Below are 19,866 nucleotides of genomic sequence, written 5' to 3'. Positions count from 1 at the left end.
TACAAGCTCAATATTGGAACGAATTAAGCTCTTATCTCAAGGTACAACTGTATAATCAATAATGTAACATTCATATTTTGATTTTAAACTTGTAATAGTTCAATTTTAATCTTATATTCATTAATTTTTCTCTGAATATTACAATGTATGATTTGTTGGGAAACACTGCATTATTAGCTCGCGTCGGAAAATGAGAAAAGTTTATAAATAGACAACTTGATGGTACAAATGGAAGTATTTTAATGCATATTAGCACTGAGCCTTTGAATTTTTACAAATATAAACATTATCACAGTCACCTGAGGCAATAGCAGGTTCATCACGCCACAATACATTCCCAATATACTGTACACACAACACCAATTGTATGGAGTTATCGGAATGCCACTTATTTACATCGTCTATAATCATCAAAACCAAAAAATATCACCTTTTTTAATCGCAATCGGTGACTTCAGTGCTCGGAATTCAACTTTATATCAAATATTTGCTCATGTTATATTTAAACCAGCAGTTTGATAACTTCGCCCCAAAAAAACTAACTTATGCGAATGAATAAATACAAAAAAAAAAAGGCAATTAACAATAAATAAAAGCGTAAATGTCAGAATGCCATACTTCGAAGGGTTAAAAGAAAAGGTCCACTATCGAATTACAGTCTGGAATTTTTATCGTAAATGCGCGTTTTGAGCAAAAATATTTACAGCGTACGCAAAAACACGACGTCATATTTTTTTTAAAGATCTTTGGGAGCCAATGAGAAAGCCATCTTTGAAAATGGCGGCATGACATACTGTAAACTCATGTTTGTAGAAAAATACTGCTTTCAAATATTTAGGGAAACAAAAGCAAAACAACCAATTACAAGCCTGTATTTTTTTTATATATTTATATATTTTTATATATAGGAAAACAATCTTAACACAAACATGCTCGTTCTAGCGCGAGTCCTTTTTTTTAATGACAAAGTCCTACTAAGTGGGTTGGTGTGTGAAGGGGTGGGTTCCCATTAAGTGCAAATTGTCTTTCCATGATTGGAATTGGGGGCTAATTGGCTAGCTGGTCTTTTGCAAGAGTTTGTCCTCCTTGAGACGAAAGGGGACGCTGACGGACATTTCGGCGATGAACCTTTCGCAAGCCGCTTTGGTCACTTGCTTGCAGAAGCGAAGGTCAATCTGGCAGATGGTCCCGCAACGCTTGAAAAAGTTCAGCGAATGATCCGTCACCCGGTTGCAAACTAGATGGTGGACAACATACCTAGGAGTTAATTTATGTTACAGGAAAAAAATAAAAACAAAAGGAAATCTAACTAGTGGTAGAAGACAAATATTTGATTGTATTTTGCGATGGTAGTTTTTAAATTGTGTGTGAAATTATTCATGTATATCATGTGATTTTGACGCCCAACCACAGGAGGGCGCTGTAGGCATGTATCATTTTAACATAGTGGTGGGTGGACTTCTGGGTTGTTTGTTTTTTATTATATTTTGGATATATTGTGGCTCTTTGCCTCATTTCATGTTTTTCTTATTTTTAGTGTCTCTTAAAAGCCTCAAATTCTCCAAGGTAGATTAAAAACATTAATTTATATTTTAAAAATATGGTATTTTTATGCTGCTTCTTTGATTCTAACTGTTTAATATTTTAGCTTTTTGTATCCAACTTGTTAGCCATCCTTGACTCCTTGAAAATCCAAGCAGGGCTGACTAAAAAATGTATATTTTTGATACTAAATGCATAGCAAACTAGAAAATTAGCCATATTTGGCCTAGGTCTTACCGGACAGGTTGATATCGGTGAGTGAGTCTCGTGTGGTCGTCCCCGCCGCCGTGAGCAAGTTGACTGACTGGTCGTTGACGTGGTTGCAGTAGCTAAGGTCCAGGCGCGAGAGCATAGGCATCTGCCGAATGATGAGCCGTAACGACGTATCCGTGATGTCCAGGCCCGCCAGACGCAAATCATCCACGTTGCGCAGTTTGCAGCGGTTATCCAGTTGACCTGTTTGACGTAACGTTTGCATAAATTAAATTGAAAAAAAAACATTTAAATATTGGTGGGTGTGAGGACAGACAAACTACTACAATTTAACATTGGGCTTGTCCCGTGAGTAGTAGTAGTAGCCGTAATAGTAGTAGTAGCAGTAATAGTAGTAGTAGCAGTAGTGTTAGTAGTAGTAATAGTAGCAGTAGTTAGTAGTAGCAGTATTACAGTATTCCCTCAAATATCTTGGTTAATGTAAACTAGACATGGCAGCGATATTCGAAAAATTGCAAAGTAGGGTCACCCTATTTTAATTTTTCTTTTCAGTCCTAGTAGCAAAAGTTGGTTCTGCTTACAAATTTCAGCATTGATTTTCCCATTATGAAATTTAAATTATTATTTTGAAAAACAATTAACAGAGGAAAAAAAATTGAAAGTAGTAAATTTGCGATGGGTGAAGATGCGCTAATCGAGGGATTACTGTAATAGTAGTATTAGTAGTATTATCCTCCATGTCTTCTTGCCTCCCTCATTTTAGAATAGAGTTCAGAGTTAAGATGTACTTCCTCACCTGGCCTGTTGTCCGTGGGTGGTGATAGGAGATCTCGCATCTGGGCATCCTTGAGCCCCTCCACCCATTGGACATCCAGTGTCCGTAGTAGTGGGCAACTGGAGGTGCAGAGCGCCGATACGGCCGCCCACGAACACCCAGATAACTTTAACACCCGCAGGCCTGTCGAGATAAGAGATATCAGTAAGTGGAAGTCAAAACGAGACCGTGGCGATTCAGCAACATACCTGGCAACCTGTTAATCAGCCAACTTAATTGTTTCTTGGAGATGTTGGTCCAGCTGAGGTCTAACGACAGCGGTTGTCGACGAATGATCCCGCTCAGCATCAACGGGGTGATGGAGGTGCAGCGGTTCAGGTCGATCAACGTCCACAGTCGTTTGTCGCAGCACCTGAACGTAGACAAAGCCCAAATTTTAGATCAGCGTGGTGACTATTCTGGCCTGAAGGTGTCGCTTTTGTGCTCTAATTTGCTCTTTGGCGATGGCTACAAACAGGTTGGACTGGAATGGGCTAATAGTTTATGTTGAATTATATTGTTTGGCTTGAAAAACAGGTCAGCTGACTGACTTTGGTGTCTATATTTAGTCATTATAGTTTGTGTTAAGTAGTAACTAGGATTGGAAGGGCCTCAATATACATTTAGTTAGCTAGTACAGTAGTACTTGGCAATGAATTTTAGGAGGAGAATTTTAAAGAGAGTAGTTGTCATCTGTTCCAAGATGGCCACTGTTTACAAACGCTTTTTTTTAGCCTAGGAGAATTTCAGTCGACTAGTTGTTTTTGAATGTGCTAATTAAGCAGTAATATATTGCATATATTAGATTGGATAACTTGATTCATCCCTTATTTAGGAAAATTTGGGCCTATACTTTAAATGGTGGACAAATATAGAAGTATTTAATGGTAATGCTAGCTATAATTTGAACATCTATAAAGATTAGTTAGTTTCATTAGGTTGGCTTTTGAGAAGCACATGGGCTAAGCTAACCATTAGCACAGTGTGTTAAACTACAGTATAATGGTGCCTAATCAATATCAAGCTATACCAAATTCACCAAAATTCAACATTTAAAAACAAAATGTTGGTTTTTGAAATAATTTTAAGTCACATTTTGGAGAACTTAATTCATTTGTTGACACCCATTTCAGGTCCAATCATATTTTTATACATTTTGAATAGACCATAATGAGCATTAAAACGGAGAAAATGAATTAGGAACTTGTTTAAATGAATTATGTGACTTTCTAATTGTTTTTGTTTTGAATTAGCTTGGCCATTCTCTTATCATTAGCAATTCCAAGTGTTAGCATTAGCATGTCTTTGAGTGTGCATTTACCATCTATTCCAAGTCTTGGACACTCTCATGCAGCTACAAAGCTCTTGATGCGTCAGATGGTTGAAGATCTTCATCCAGACCTCACGCTGGACCACATGCATTTTCCCATCTTTCAGGGGCAACCTATCCGGGGGCGGGCTTATCGGCGGCGGTCGAATCACATGGCGCTCCATTTGGACGCACTTGGGCGGCGAGCGCGGGGGTACCGGCCTAGTGGTGGGCGTACTCCTGTTAAACCCCAGTGGCGTAATCTGGCTGGGGTAGAAATGGCGCAGTTCCCAGGGGGCGCCATTCATCTCCTTGGTCTTGAGATGGGCCCTCTGCTCAGTCAGTTCGCCGCTATTCCGGAATAACTTCTTGGGCTCTTCGTTCTCCGACTCTGGCTCCGCCTTAAGGGGTTGCCGGTTCTCATTGGCCAGGCAGTCTTCACTTTTCTGAAGATCCTGGTTCAAGGCTTTGCTCAACTCCCGATTGGGTAGGCGCCGTTTACGGCGAGCTTTGGGTCGCGGACCCCGTTCTTGCGTCTCGCTACCACCTTCGCTACTGGGTCCGGCTTGCGGGGAACTGCAGTGGGAGTGGTCACTGTCCGCCACGGGGATTTTCAGGGAGGGGTTTAACAACTCCATTTTAAAGTCCCTGTCTTCCGCCAAGTCCTCGGCGGCCCCTAGGCGACCATTCCTTTCCACCAGACTTCGGAAATGAAGCTCTCTAGCGTCGGCGGCGGCGTCATCCTCATCCTCGTATGCTTCATCTTCTTCCATCTTAATTTGCTGTAGAAGCTTGGAAAAGGATGGCTCATCCGGACCCTCCTGGAGGCGAAAAGTATCATTACAGCTTCATTTTTTTTTTTTTTAGCTAGTTTTACTGACCTTTCGTCCTCGGAAGTCGTCTTCCTCCTCTTCGTCAAAGAGCTTCCTCTTCTTCCTCAGCTTGTCCTCCAATCGCGGCCTAGCCAGGCTGCTAGGGGACAGCATGGGCGGCTGGCGATGGAGAGGCTCGTCGGCTCGATGCCGGGGCGTCTCCTCCCGGTCGGGTCGCCTCTTAAGCGAAGATGATACGTCCCCCTCGTCCTTCACGGGCTTCTGTTCCCTCAACAGCGAGCCCGGGAGGTTGGAGGCGTATTTGAATCCTGGCCCCCTTTTTTGCTTTAATACCAAAAGGGGCGGAAAGTGCGAGACGACTTTATACCTTTAGCCTATCGTGACTTGTACGTTAGACTGCATTTGTTATTACTAATGCCAGTCCAAAACCAATTTTATTGTACTCACTTTTCCACTTTTGCCAGCGTGGTTGCATTTGGGGCATTCCCAGCAGTTGGGGAGTTCGTCGTTCACCACGCCGGATGCGTCGCTCACCTGTGGGGAAGTCACAAAAATGTAGACGTTCAGGGAATAGGCATAGGCTAATTATTACAGTAATCCCTCGAATATTGTGGATTCACTACATCGCGGATTTGTTTTGGGAGGGTTTTTGTTTTGTTTTGATTAGAACATTATTTCACTGAAAATGTGAAAATTCCCTGCCCTCCATTTGCCACTAGAACTCAGGACAGAAAACTAAACAAAATTAAAATAAATTAATTTTAAAAATGGAAAAATAGGTGACCCTATTTCGCAGTTTTTTTGTTTATCGCATGCCTGGTCTATATTAACCATTATAATTGAGGGATTACTGTATTATTATTATTATTATTATTATTATTTTTAAACAAATCAGGTTTTAATGACAAGAAATCATATTTTTTTTTGAAAATTGGAAGCAGGTTTTAAATTAATTTCATAAAACTACTTTAATGTAACAGGTGTTTTATTTTTTTCTAGGCAGACAAACTTTGCAGAATGAACAAAAATGTGTTATATTTTTAGTGATATTAAATGTTATGGTTCTGTTACATTACTTTGTGAATCTGCAAAAATATACAAAAACTGCGATTTTTTTGGGCGCCATGTTCTAACTCTTCCATATGGCTATAATGTTGGCGGCATAGCTTTGTTTAATTTAAAGACATTTGTTGTTGTATTTTTAAACCCTCAACACATTTCAGAGGCATCAAAATCAAAAGCAAAACCTCATGATTTAGATTAACCTGTCGAAATATTTTGTTGAAACACGTTGCTTTTTGCGCCATGGTCATAAAGGAAGTGAAAGTAAAGTGCGGTGTGGGTCAGTTTGACAGTTAAACCTCACCAATACCTCCTTTTGTAAAATACAAGTGGGCGGAGCTAAGCCTTCCAATTGAAAACAATTGCCTCCATTTCCTAAGAAGCCATTTAAGTATACCTATCACCATAACTTGTTTAAAATGTGACACCATTGCAAAGGAATTTTATCTCCTGATGACTAAACGACACCATCAGATAGAAACGTGTGTCTTTTAGTCAAAACAATGGAGTCACTCCCGTTGGTTTATGACCGGGTGTATGACACGGACATGAGATTCAACTTGTGAATCAGAGCTTGAGTGATTGGATCGGGGTGGATCCGGCACCCCGCCATTCAAAGTCTGATGTGCCGTACCTTGAGGCAGTTGGGATGGACGATTTCATTGCAAATGGAACATTCCATTAACATGAAGTTGAACTTGTCGTCATCTTCCTCCAGTGTGTCCTCCTTGCCCGCTTCCTTACACACTACGCACACCGCCGTGTGGGGTAGAACGGGCTGCGAATCAAGACAAGAGTTTGGGAATGAGGTCTTAAAACTTACCTTGGGAGTTTCTACTATGCAGAGGAAAACCATTATCAAAGCTATTTTTTATGGCACAATTTCAATCGGTTTTGATCCGAGTGAGTCTCGATTAGTGTTTTTCCCCCAAATAGTTACATGGCTGGCCTCTGTTGTAATTGTTATATTAGCAGTTTCTACTATGCAGAGGCAAACTATTATTAAAGCTATTATCAAAGCTATTTTCATAGCGGAATTTCAAAATAGTTTTTATCCGAGTGAGTCACGATTGGTGTGTTTTTCCCCCAAATAGTTACATGGCTGGCCTCTGTTGTAATTGTTATATTAGCAGTTTCTACTATGCAGAGGCAAACTATTATCAAAGCTATTTTCATAGCAGAATTTCAAAATAGTTTTGATCCGAGTGAGTCACGATTGGTGTTTTTTCACCAAAATAGTCACATGGCTGGCCTCTGTTGTAATTGTTACCTCAGTAGTTTCTACTATGCAGAGGCAAACCATTATCAAAGCTGTTTTTATAGTACAATTTCCATCAGTTTTGATCCAAGTGAGTCTTGATAGTTTTTTTCCCATTAAAGTCACATGGCTGGCCTCTGCTGTAATCGTTACCTCGGCAGTTTCTACTATGCAGAAGCAAACCATTATCAAAGCTATTTTTCTAGCAAAATTTCAATCAGTTTTGATCAGAGTGAGCCTTGTTAGCTTTTTTCCCTTAAAGTCACATGGCTGGCCTCTGCTGTAATCATTACCTCAGCAGTTTCTACTATGCAGAGGTAAGCCATTATTAAATCATTTTTTATACCACAATTCCAATCAGTTTTGATCCGAGTGAACATATATTAGTTTATTTTTCCTCTATACAGTAACATGACATCTGCTATAATCGTTACCTCTGCAGTTTCTACTATGCAGAGGCAAACAAACCATTATAAAAGCTATTTTATAGCACAATTTCACTCCGTTTTGATTTGATTCAGTCTCGATAATATTTTTTGGCATACTTTGACACAATTTCATCATGTATTTAGTGTGTGTAAAGACTGACTTGAGGTGTTCTTTGAGTGTTGAGCGTAATGGTGGTGGGCTGACTCACTGCTATGCACTGTCTCATAATGCAGGATTGTTTCATGCGGCCCGGACCACCAAACTTCTTCATGTCTTTGCAAAAATGACACTCCCCGCATTCCGTCCGCATGCACGCCTCGCACTTTCGGCAACGCGTTCTCCTCCGTCGGGCTCCCGACGAGCTACGACTGGACGGCAATTTAACAGCCGAAGGGGTCGCCATCTTGGATTTGGGACGATTTGCTGCACGCTGCTGCAAAAAAGCAAAAAAAAAAAAAAGCATGGTTACAAAAATGTACGCTTAATCAAACATCAAAGCCATATCAGAGGAAGAATGACGTATTTTATTGCATTATTGTGCAAAAAAGAAGTACAATTTGTGCCAAATATCATTCCTACGTGGATTTTTTTTTGTTTCATCTCGTAATACCTTCCTGGTTTCTAGCGGGTAAATCATTGAGGGGGGAAAAAAAAAATTATGACAAATCACAGGCCATTACACAGACTCCTTTTTCTACTGGAGACGTTACCTAGGCAACACGCTCGCCTTTCTGCGGATGGATATGATTCTTAAGGACTGCAGGGGATGCATGAAAAAATTTGAATGCGGGTCTTTATGTTTTACATGAGGAATTATTCTTGTATAGTTCACATGTTTTACACAGGATCTCAATTGGGCAAAATATATATGTATATATATATATATATATATATATATATATATTTACAATCAGGTTTTTTAAGCCTATCTGTTTACGTTTTTAGAGGTAACATACATATACCGTATTTGCACGACTATAAGGCGCACCGCATTATAAGGCGCACCCTCAATGAATGACATTTTGTCCATATATAAGGCGCACTGTATTATAAGGCGCACTGTCTATTTCGGAGAAAATTTAAGACTTTTAAGTGCGCCTTATAGTCGTGAAAATATATTAATTGCTATTGACTTCCAGGTGTGAAGCACTCACTTCACAGTCACCTCTAGAGCCAGCCATTGTTGATGTTTTGGGTTTTTTTTTTTGTATAAAATCTTGCAGTGTGGGAGGAGCTATATGATGGAAGATTTTGTAAACTAAGATGTCATCTGCATATTTAACAGTATTCTTTCATTTCAGGTATTTGTATTTTTTTTTAATATCCGACAGTAGTGGTTTTTCGTTTTTGGTTTTCTGTTTTTTCCATATATAAGGCGCACTGTCTATTTTGGAGAACATTCAGGACTTTTAAGTGCGCCTTATAGTCGTGAAAATACGGTACATATAGATATACACAAAATATTTTATAAAATGTCTATATTTATATTTACACAAATGAAACAACATTGCAGAAAAATACAAATATCAATTCATCACATTGAGTGACCAACTTTACTCACAGCATATTTATGTATTTTATATAAATATATTTGTTTGCGACCTTATTTTATTGCTGTACAACTAATTTGTAAAAAAAAGTATATTTTTAGGGATGTTACTTCATTGAAAATCACCCTTTTATACGATTTTAATGTCTTTTCAAATTGAGGAAGAACATATTCAGACATTTTTTTTTAAACTCTGTATCAGCAGATTCTCAAAATCCAACATTTCGCTACTCAACACCGTTTGTCAGTCGGCGCAACAGGCGTAAAAAAATGAGACGTTAAACTGCTCAAGCAGGTCTTGAAAACTGCTCTTCCAACCATTTTTCTCCACGGGTGATAATAACTTCCCCAACAGTGAGAAAGTGCAGTTAAGCTAAAAGGTGTCTTGTCAGCTGACCCAGCTGACTGTCAAGACATTCCAGGTCAAAGACAGGCGGCCATTGTTTAGCCGCCACTTGGTAAAACAAGAGCAAAGCCGCTTCACTTGTCGACAACAAAGACCTTTAAACGACATCATTGACGTTGTCCTGATTTGCTGAACTGAAAACATAGCCAAAATTCTTCATAATTTCATGACGTAGCAACGGATAATTCGATTGGACAAGTTGTCCACACTTGTATAAAAGTTCAAACGAGATATCCAATAAGAAAGCTGATGTATTTATTGGAGTATGACGCAAAAGAAATTTGTTTCAAAAAACTGAAGCAAAATGTGTGTTATACATAAATCCTGGTGAAAGACCATTTTAGATATAATATTTTATTTTTTTATATTATAAATGGATTAAAAGAACTGGATTAAAAACCCTGAATATTCAGTTTTTTATAGATCTAAAACAATGTTTATTTTAGCTTTTTTTAAATATATTTTTAGATTTTACCAAATGATTTTCGATCTAAAAACACAGAAAAAAATGGATTAAAAAATGACAATTATTGATTTAAAAGGGGGAAAATCAGGAAATTTAATATACATCTATAATTTTCACTTTAATTTGATCCTAAAACAGAAAGTCGCCACTCATGTTTACTTTCCCGGGCCACACAAAATGATGCAGCGGGCCAGATTTGGCCCCCGAGCCGCCACTTTGACACCTGTGGTTTAGAAGATATAGGGTTGTAAATCTATTTTTTTTTAAAAAGTTGCTCCAGGGAAACGAGTCCGCCTAGTGAACACTCATGAAGAATGGAATCAATTGTTTGCTAATTCTGATGATGATGATGAATCAGATTTAAAATATGATGATGCATTCGACTAAGGATTTAAAATAGTAAATTCCATTTAAGATGAATCATCGTCAAAATCGCTCAAAAACCTTTTGTCCCTAAAAAAATAAACAAACCAAAAAGCTGACATTCTTAGCTCTTAATCAGATTTTTTTTTGTATTTTTGGCAAAAATATATTTACGCCATTAGTGTGGTTTAGGGGGCGTTTCCATACAAGTTCTAGGAAGCCTACCAAGATTGCTAAAAAATGTTTCCAAGTGTTCATTTCTTTGTGTGACTGATATTTCTCAGAATCAGCTATTGTTACTCCTCCACAAAAAAAAAAAGTTCTGTCTAACGTTTTTTCCTAATCTACTCCAAACAATTTATGATGTGGCTATGATGTAATGACACTGGTATTGCACACTATGCACAACGTCTAATCCTAACTGACCTGAGACCATCTACACATGAAACATTGTATCATATGCATTTATCACTATGAAGTATTAAGAATACAATAAGAATAAAAAGAATGTCTAAATTTATAATGTAAAATTACAACTGTCCATAAAATTCATGTATCTTGAATTACGTGTATTTTATGACTATTCAAAAGTACTTTTTTTGGGCTGCTGTCAATCAAACTACGAGTTCAACATTCCTACTGAGTGAGACGACTTCTTTAGAAACTAATTATGATAAGAGAGTATTGTGTAATGTTTGCAAACAACATTTTTCAAGGAGGTCCCAGCAGGGCTTACCTTAAAAACAAAAATAATTAATTAACCAGTTTATCTTTTGCTAAATTTTAACAGCACAAAAAAAATTGGTTATTAAATCAGTATTAGCAAAACGTATCTTGAAAAACAAAAAAGGATCAGGAAGTAAAAAATAGGAAATCAGAAGTGGAACATTCCTAGTACAAGTTCAAAAATAGATCGGGTTAAGTTAGTTTAAATTCAAAGCCTTGTACCAATCTCAACTCATTTTCTGAACTGCTTTATCCTTGCTAGGGTTGCAGGGGGTGCTGAAGCCTATCCTAGCTGACTTCAAGCCAGAGGTGGATTGGTGGCCAGCCAATGAAAAGGTAAAAGGAGACAAACAACCAATCACTAGGGGGAATTTACCCAAAGAAAACCCACACAGGCCTGGGGAGAACACACAAACTCCACACTCTGTAGACCGACCTGGATTTGAACCCAGGTCTTCCACTGTAAGATCGACACACTAACCACTCATCCACCGGGCTCCCCTAACCCTGTACCCTTTTCATTTTTTTTACTGGATGAAAAGTCCTGGAAATGGATCTGAATCCGCAAATTATCTATAAAAAAACATAAAATCCCCCAAAAATATGAATCCAGCATACCACCCCTTGTCAGATCTACTATAAATCAGGTAAACAACAAAAACTAGTCTAGGCTAGTAGTTAGCCTATTTCACCTTCCTTTATGCTAAAGGATAAAAGTCAACAAGAGGCTTGGATGCACTGTTTTGCAAGTCATAAAACTGGTTTGTCCTCACACTCTCGGTGCACTTGAAGTGGTCCCATCAGACCAGTCCAGTCTAAAAAAAGGGGGGGGGGGGCTACCTCGTTGCGACTTTCTCGGGGTACCAGAGGGGTCACTTGGTTCAATTTGGACTCGCGTTCTCCGTGCAACAGAAGGAGACTCACTTCATTGTTCCCTCTCCCCATCCCCCCTTCCACGGCCCCCGGCTTGGAGAAAAGAACACTTGGCCCGAAGCCTTCTTAAAGACAGGGCGAACTTAAGGAAGTGTGGGAAACGCATCGATTCGGAGGAAGAAAACGTGCTAGGAGAAAAAAAATCGTACACAAATCGCAAAGGGAACGATCGCGGTTCCCGTGACATGGGAGTCTAAAATATCGCCCCCCATCCCAAGGGGAAACTTCTACTATTAGAGGTGGGATGTGCAAAAAATGGGTCAGTTGTGGTTAGCAGATGGACGCTGACCGGAGAGGAAGGACATGGAGTGTTTTGACGTTCGGACTATGTAGCGCTTAGCTAAACAAAAAAAAAACGGGCTTGTTAGCTCACCCAAAAAAATGGACGTCCACGCGGCTCACGGATAAATAAACGTATAATGCTTAAATAACGATTTCGAACACTCGATTTTACGTTACGACCTCGAACGCGGCGAGGTATAGCAAGCGGATACAAGCTACGTTCAGGTAGTTGGAAGAAAACACGGTGCTGCGTTCACAATCCGTTTATAATCCTGTGGTTTGCTTTTTATATTCGAATCAATCACATGCTAAAAGCGATCTTTGGTTTAATCCGTCAGCTCTGACCTGTTCGGATTCTGAATCATATTCCTCATCGTCTCCACTCAATGACAAGGCCATGGCTCCGCGCTCATCGTTGGTGAAAAGCAGGAAAATCTAACATGGCTGAACAAGACTCGAGAGAGAGAACAGCGTACTCCCCCCTCACACACACGCACACACGCATTGAGATACACAAACACAAGTACACACACATTCACACACACACACACACCCGCCTCCTCCTTCAAATCTAGCCGAAAATGAAGCCAGCTGGCAGGGTGCACTAGGGAGGGTTCATTTACACGCAAAATATAGGAAACACTAATGTCTTCCTACGAAATTCGCAAAAGAAATCACTAAGATTAAGAAACCAAAATACTCGTGTGATTTTTGTTAGTGTGTATGTCATTTTCTTTAGATATATTTATCACCTCAAATAATATTTGGTGATAGCGTACAACTATCCGTCACCTATAAAACGGAAGTTAGCTCCGTTTAGCTCCACTGTTGCAGTCTCTTATGTTTATTTATCTTGCTGTTCCGCATTTAAAGCCCGCTATTGCGTTAAAATACCCGAGGGGGCAATGTTTGCAAGCAATGGCGGTGTTGTCACTGTAAAGTTAGTCGGGGTCAGGTTTTGGTGGGGTGCAGTATATACCAAAATAAAATGGAGTTGAATTTCTTACATCTTTGACACTATGCTAGCTTGCATAATTAGCTACCTCTATGATGACATGTATTTTGGAAGATCAGAAAAAATTTGAACAGTTTGACTTCAAAGTGGATAACATGTAAAAATTTCTGACAAATTATTCAAATTGTATATTTTTTTTCCCAAAATAGGTGTCGTTGTGCAGCTAGCATTGAACAGGTGACAAACTCAACGCCATTTTATTCTACTGTCATTTATAGACCACCAATATCGTTTATATTGGGCCCAAGTGCAGTCATTGCCTGAGAAACATCGCCCCCTGCGGGCATCTGAGCGTAACTGCAGTCTTTTAAGGTGGAATAGATGTAAAGAACGCTCGTCGTCACTACATAGGATCTTTAATGTGGCATTAAAGGAATAAGGATAACTCATAAAGTTTTTTTTTTAGGCTTTTGATGCTCATTTTTGACGCAGTCATTCCTTAATCAACAATTCTTGACGTTATTGATCTAAGGACTTGAGATAATACTTTTGTACTTCTATGTTTCACACTACAAAGTAGTTTTTTGTTTCAAGAATATATGAATATTTGATCCATTTAAAAAAATAGGGAAAATGAACATTTTAGTAATTTCTGGTGTTTAGACATTACATTTTTAGCTATATTGGTCCAATATCGACATTTGATATAGTATGTTTATACTGTCTATGTGACCTTCAGGCCATATGCAACTACTATTATGATTGTCAACCATTATTTTATGCATAAAAAATATATATTTATTGTTTCTCCCGTTTTCATATTTTTTTTATTTGAGCAAACAATCACCACTTTTCCTTAAATTTGACATCTAACTCTATCCATGGCAGCTAATAAGTTAAATGTGTGCTTAACAAAGAGTTAAAGTACAAGAACAAAAGTGGTTTCACAGCTACTGTACTAACACAAATACGCAATACAATGGCATGCAGCATTATGCAATCAATTACCCAACATAGTTTCTTTACTGGTAGACAGTAAAAGGAGCATATATACTTTATTTAGAAATGCATTTAATCAGAATTCAATGGTAAGGGAAACTTGATAAAAATCAATAAGTTCAGAAAGTTTTATTGTTAATTACGTTTTAAAATGAGAATTTTATTGTTGTATGAGGACAGAATGGTCAACATGTGTTTTTCGGGTGTCTTCACTGACGTTATTTCACAACAAAACAGTAAGAAGAAGTGAGAAGAGGAATTAAGTAGCTGTAATTGTGAAATCCTCGAAAGCCAATTTTCTTTGACCTATCCTAACCTTTTAAATTTAACGTGCGTATAGTATTCACTTTCCAATAGCTGCATCTATAAAATAGACATCTAATAAGATCTATATTGGTCATAAATTAATATAATAATGATCACTGCAAGATTTTATTTGTGCATTTTGTGCATTCTAGTAATCTTTTATTTATTTATTTTTTCTCAAAATTCCAAAAAATAATGTTTGTATTCAAGGGTGTATTTAATAATCATAAATAATATTCTTGTATTTGTACGTTAGGTGTGTTCCATTGAATTGAATGCTTTTATTGTCATTACACAAAAATAATGAGATTTAAAGCTTCAAAACTGCACAAATAACAACAAAAAACAGACAAATAAATAATAAATACTTAATAACAATAACTAATCAACAAATAATATGTTATTTTCAACGTTCCATTATGAATTGAAGTTATTAATACACTGTTAAAAACAAATGACCAACATTACATGCAAAATGCAACAATGTTCGTCACTGCCTTTGGTAATGCTAACCACTGGTGCCCATTCCATATTTGTCCGCCAGAGGGCATTTTAGTGCAACTTTGGACTGCGGTGAATTGTGGGTACAGAATCTCAGGTTTCTTGACAGCCAGCTGTTGTACCAAACTTTTTTGCCATGGTCGGATAGCTCACTCTATTTTTTCCTCATTTCCTGGTCGACACTACTCGATTTCCTTCCGTCTTTCGTGTTCTTAATTCAGTTCATATCTTGCAAAGCAGTCCGACGGTTCGTTTTTAATTCCTCGGAATGAGTTTGAACGAACATTCAATGCAAGCTCTGTCATGGAGAAAATTGTATTTGAGTCGAGCAAAGCTGAAAGCGACCAGCCGAACTTCGGCACTTTTGTCGGGATTCGCCATGGTGAGTTATTTTGCTGTTTCCTTAACACAAAAAAACGTGTTTTAGCCGAACAAAAAGTAGACCCTGTACGGTTATTTTCAAGGTCTTTTCACCGCGGAGGCCTGCTCGCCCTTCAAACAAATTAGCGCAATAAATAACCAAAATAGCCTCATGTCGAAAAAGTAGTGCAACCCATTCACTTTGTTTTTACGAACAAAACTAAGTATGGACTATAAACAAAAGTTCTGTAGCATAACATGGCTTCTTTTTTTGCACTTTGTTTAACCCTTTATAGGGTAATTTTCTATTTTAGATCATGGAAAAACGAACAAAAAAAGTCATGCCGTCCACAAACTTGACAGCACATTTAAGTCAGTGTTGTCAAAGTGGTGGTCCGGGGGCCAAATCTGGCCCGCTGGATGATTTTGTGCGGTCCGAGAAAGTAAATATTGAATTTCGACTTTTGGGGCTTTTAATTCGATTTTATTTTAAATATTTAACTATTATATCTAAAATGTTTTCTTTTCCAAATTTTTAAAAATGCAATATTTAATCTCATCTTTTTACATTAAAATGGTTAGATAGATATATTCATAGGTTGGTACTTTTAACCCTTTATAGACTAAGTGACGATATTGATTCAATAAAACATGTGAATTTTAGTAATAATTTTTAGATGCATTTATGGGTCAGCCTGGTGGTTGTACCATCTGCCTCACACTTCTGGGAGCGAGGGTTCGATTCCACATCTGTCCTCAACGTGTAACATTTGGATGTCCTCCAAAGTGGGTTTTCTCTGGGTACTCCTATTTCCTCCCCCCATTGCCCCCAAAAATGCTAAGCTAACTATATATTGAATTGCCCCTTGCTATGATTGGTTATCCTTCTCGCCCCCTGTGATTGGCTGACCTCAAAAAACACTTATCTATTATTTTTTTCTCCTTTAAAGGTGGCCATGGTGGAAGTCCAGCTAGAAAGAGAAATCACATATCCCCCCGGGTTATTGATAGCCTTCAGTGCTTGCACCACAGTACTAGTTGCAGTACATCTATTCGCCCTGATGATCAGCACATGTATCCTCCCCAACTTGGAGGCGGTCAGCAACGTCCACAACCTCAACTCAGTCCACGAGTCCCCCCACGAGCGAATGCACCGCCACATCGAACTAGCCTGGGCTTTTTCTACCGTCATCGGCACCCTCCTCTTCCTCACCGAAGTCATGCTCCTATGTTGGGTCAAATTTCTTCCCCTGAAGAACAAGGCGGAAAACGAGACCATCAGTTCGGGCGAGGCGGCCGCCATTGCGTCCACTTGCATCATGGTACCGTTTGGCTTGGTTTTTATTGTCTTCGCCGTCCATTTTTACCGCACGTTGGTCAGTCACAAGACGGACAGGCAGATCCGAGAGTTGGAGCAAGTAATGCGTTTGCAGAGCCAATTGGACCACAGGAGCGAAAACGACGAGTTAAAGGCAGTGGATCATTTTGCTTGATTTGCTTTTATTTTGAAAGGATTTGTGGATGTTCCAATAGGCATTTTTTAACTTTTTCCCCCAAAAGTGCAGGGGTGGGCATACTTTTAAGGCCGGGGGGCCGCATTGACTTTAAAAAATTGACAGATGGGCGGGGTCAGTACAAGATACGATACATATAAAAAAGTGCATCCGTTAACAGTGCATATGAAACATGAACAGAAAAAAAGGACTAAAGTATTAACATACTCATTACTCATCATTAAAGTAAAAAGTATAAAGTACGAAGTAAAGTCAAAAGGAATGTATTAAGAAATATTATAATGTCATTTAAAAAAAGATAAAGGGACTGTAAAACAAATAAGAGTGGACATAGTTACTGCCACTGGCTTCCGCGTGACGGCGCCATCTTGGGGAAAAAATATTTGGACAACGTTGGTGGGCCGGATTAAAAAGCCTAACGGGGCCGTATGTGGCCCGCAGGCCGTAGTTTGCCCATCATTTTTTTTTAAGTTCATGCATGAATTATGCATGCAAAGAAATTTACAGTTGTCAATATAAGGCTTTAAAACAAATACTTTTTGAAATGTCATTGCATAACTTTTTAAAGCAACTTTGTGTATGTTATACATATAAAAATGTTCATTTGCCATATTTAATTGAAATTGGTGGAGGAAATTTTTGTTCTAATGGTGACGCTTGTTTTAGTTTTACAGAAGTTGACCTCACTGGAGCTGTTTTACATTGCATGGAAGTTACTGTACTTTAACTTGGTACTGTTGATAATATGTTGGTACGTTGTTTTTTTTGCATCTCATGCTTGGGTGGAATTCATTTTTGTTTTCAGATGTTGGTATTCCTTCCAGCTAGTAATGTCAATTTTAATGTAGGCGATGTTTTTAAGAGAAAAATGTACTGTCGTATGTATATTCCCTAAAGGTTTCTCAGATTAATGTGGAATTTATGAAGTACAGTAATCCCTCGCCATTTCGCGGTTCAACTTTCAAGACTTCACTACATCATAGATTTTTTTCTGTTTTTTTTTTTTTAATTTTTCAAATTTTTTATTTTTTGAAGTTCATAGAAATGTGAATATACATGCTGAAATTTGCAAGTGGAAGTCATTCTTGCCATTAGGACTTAGAACTGAAGATATCTGGTCCACATTAACTGCTATATTCGAGGGATTACTGTCTAGTATTTTATACTTTACGCAAAGAAAAACCAAAGAAAATTAACCAAAAACAAAATTCTTAAGGGAGAATATAATAAAGTGTAATAATGATCACAATTAGGAAATGTGTACATTATAAGAACTGTTTATAAGCATTGACTTGCATTTCTGCAAAAATATCAACACTTCAAAGAATTCATAGAATGGAACTCCTTAAACCACAACTACTCAGTTCTATTTTTATTAAGGCTTTTCAGGAAATGCTTATCCCAAAAAAACCCAAAAAACAAATTCACCCAATTTAGGTTTTGCATGCTTTAAGGAAGTCCTCTCATTTTATTTTTAATTATTTTAATGTGCTATAGCATGCTCACACACGGTAAGTTTTACGTGTTAGTCCTGTGGAGAAATGTGGACTAATGTTGGTGTTTTTTTTGTTTTGTTTTATTTTGTTTGGGCACACAGCCTGTGGCTTTGTTCAAAAGAAATATACAATAGAAACATGCAGCTATGCAAATATGAATGACACTTATTGGGTCATGTGACAATCTTGGGTAAAGAGCCTCTCAGCCCAGCCATTGTGCTGCCTTTAGATTTTATTGCACTGTTACTCTTAGATGGACTTTTGCTGCTTTATTTATTCCAACAGACTGTTGTTGTTGTTGATGTATATACAGAGGTTCAATGAATATATCTTACTGTATGACGAGTGACTGCTGCTTATCTGTGGGTTTTGTTGGCAGTTTCAAAATAAAACAGTGTGTTTTTTAAGTACTTTTGTTTTTGTGGATCTGCCGATAGAGTTTTAATATGATGTTTTAAGGGAAAATGCTTACTAATTTTGAAGCCAGATAAGGTTATTAGTGTTTTTTTTGGTGAACGTGAGTCTAATATTTTCTTGTTTTGTTTTTGTAAATATAATTATATATAGATTAAAAAGACTGAATATTCAGTTTTTTATAGATCTAACACAATGTTGATTTTAGCTTTTTTGAATATATTTTAAGATTTTACAAAATGATATTTGAACTAAAAACACAGAAAAAAATGATTTAAAAATGACTCATGATTTACTTTCCCGGGCCACACAAAATGATGTGGCGGGCCAGATTTGGCCCCCGGCCCTCCACTTTGACACATGTAATTTACAGTATCTGATGTTTTTTTGTCATATAGCTCTGGAATATTTTTATTTACTGTATACGTAATGCCTTGTGTTGCCATCTTGCTAACATCAGATTCTTTCTGACTTGTGTTTTGACAAAATGTGTGTTACATAAGAACTCTGATCCGAGATAAGTGGAAAACGTTAGCTTGCGCTGACACAATGCAGACCTCAATTCCGTCTTCTGACGTTCGCTGGAGAAGACCATATTTGGTGATGGGAGACGTTTCACATCAGGTCAGCATCTCTTGATGAGTTGATACTCCATCTAGTTAAAAAAAAAACAGAACAGCAATGATTTTTATTACTATATGCTTATATTGTGTTATTTACACTCACTATTTTTCACCATAAATACACTATAATCTAATGTCTGAGTCATAAATTAGAGTTCTGATAACTCAATTCCGCTTTTTCCTCATTAGGGTCCTGGGGGGTGCCGGAGCCTATCCCAGCTGACTCCAGGCCAAAGGCGGGGGACACCCTGAGTCGGTGGACAGCCAATCGCAGGCTACAATGAGACAAACAACCAATCAGTCATACCTAGTAGCAATTTAGCCCAGAATTAGCCTAGCATGCATGTTTTTGGAATGTGGAAGAAAACCGGAGTACCCGGAGGAAACCTATGCAGGGCTGAGGAGAACATGCAAATTCCACATAGGTGGACCAACCTTGGATTTGAACCCAGAACCCCAGAGCTGTGAGGCCAACATGCTAACCACTTGCCACACCGTGCCACCCCATTAATT

At 38.2% G+C, this 19,866-nt stretch overlaps 2 protein-coding genes across 2 annotated transcripts; one reads left to right on the top strand and one right to left on the bottom strand.

The window, feature by feature from the left end:
* Positions 1 to 216: 216 nt before the first annotated feature.
* Positions 217 to 12,862, bottom strand: kdm2ba (lysine (K)-specific demethylase 2Ba). Its single transcript, XM_077714453.1, is given in 9 exon segments — positions 217 to 1,237; positions 1,780 to 1,998; positions 2,552 to 2,713; positions 2,779 to 2,942; positions 3,891 to 5,035; positions 5,159 to 5,245; positions 6,408 to 6,551; positions 7,669 to 7,893; positions 12,531 to 12,862. Coding segments are annotated over 9 exon segments (2,382 nt in total). The 5' UTR covers positions 12,585 to 12,862; the 3' UTR covers positions 217 to 1,055.
* A 2,145-nt stretch (positions 12,863 to 15,007) lies between these two features.
* LOC144195076 (calcium release-activated calcium channel protein 1-like) lies at positions 15,008 to 18,723 on the top strand. Its single transcript, XM_077714454.1, has 2 exons — positions 15,008 to 15,328; positions 16,257 to 18,723. Exons 1-2 carry the CDS (start codon positions 15,215 to 15,217, stop codon positions 16,797 to 16,799), a joined length of 657 nt encoding a protein of 218 aa, XP_077570580.1. The 5' UTR covers positions 15,008 to 15,214; the 3' UTR covers positions 16,800 to 18,723.
* Positions 18,724 to 19,866: the final 1,143 nt, after the last annotated feature.

This window comes from Stigmatopora nigra, chromosome 4 (genome assembly GCF_051989575.1).
Source record: "Stigmatopora nigra isolate UIUO_SnigA chromosome 4, RoL_Snig_1.1, whole genome shotgun sequence".
Taxonomy (NCBI): domain Eukaryota; kingdom Metazoa; phylum Chordata; class Actinopteri; order Syngnathiformes; family Syngnathidae; genus Stigmatopora; species Stigmatopora nigra.
The sequence above is the reverse complement of the archived record's forward strand: the minus strand, read 5'-3'. Positions and strand labels throughout refer to the sequence as shown.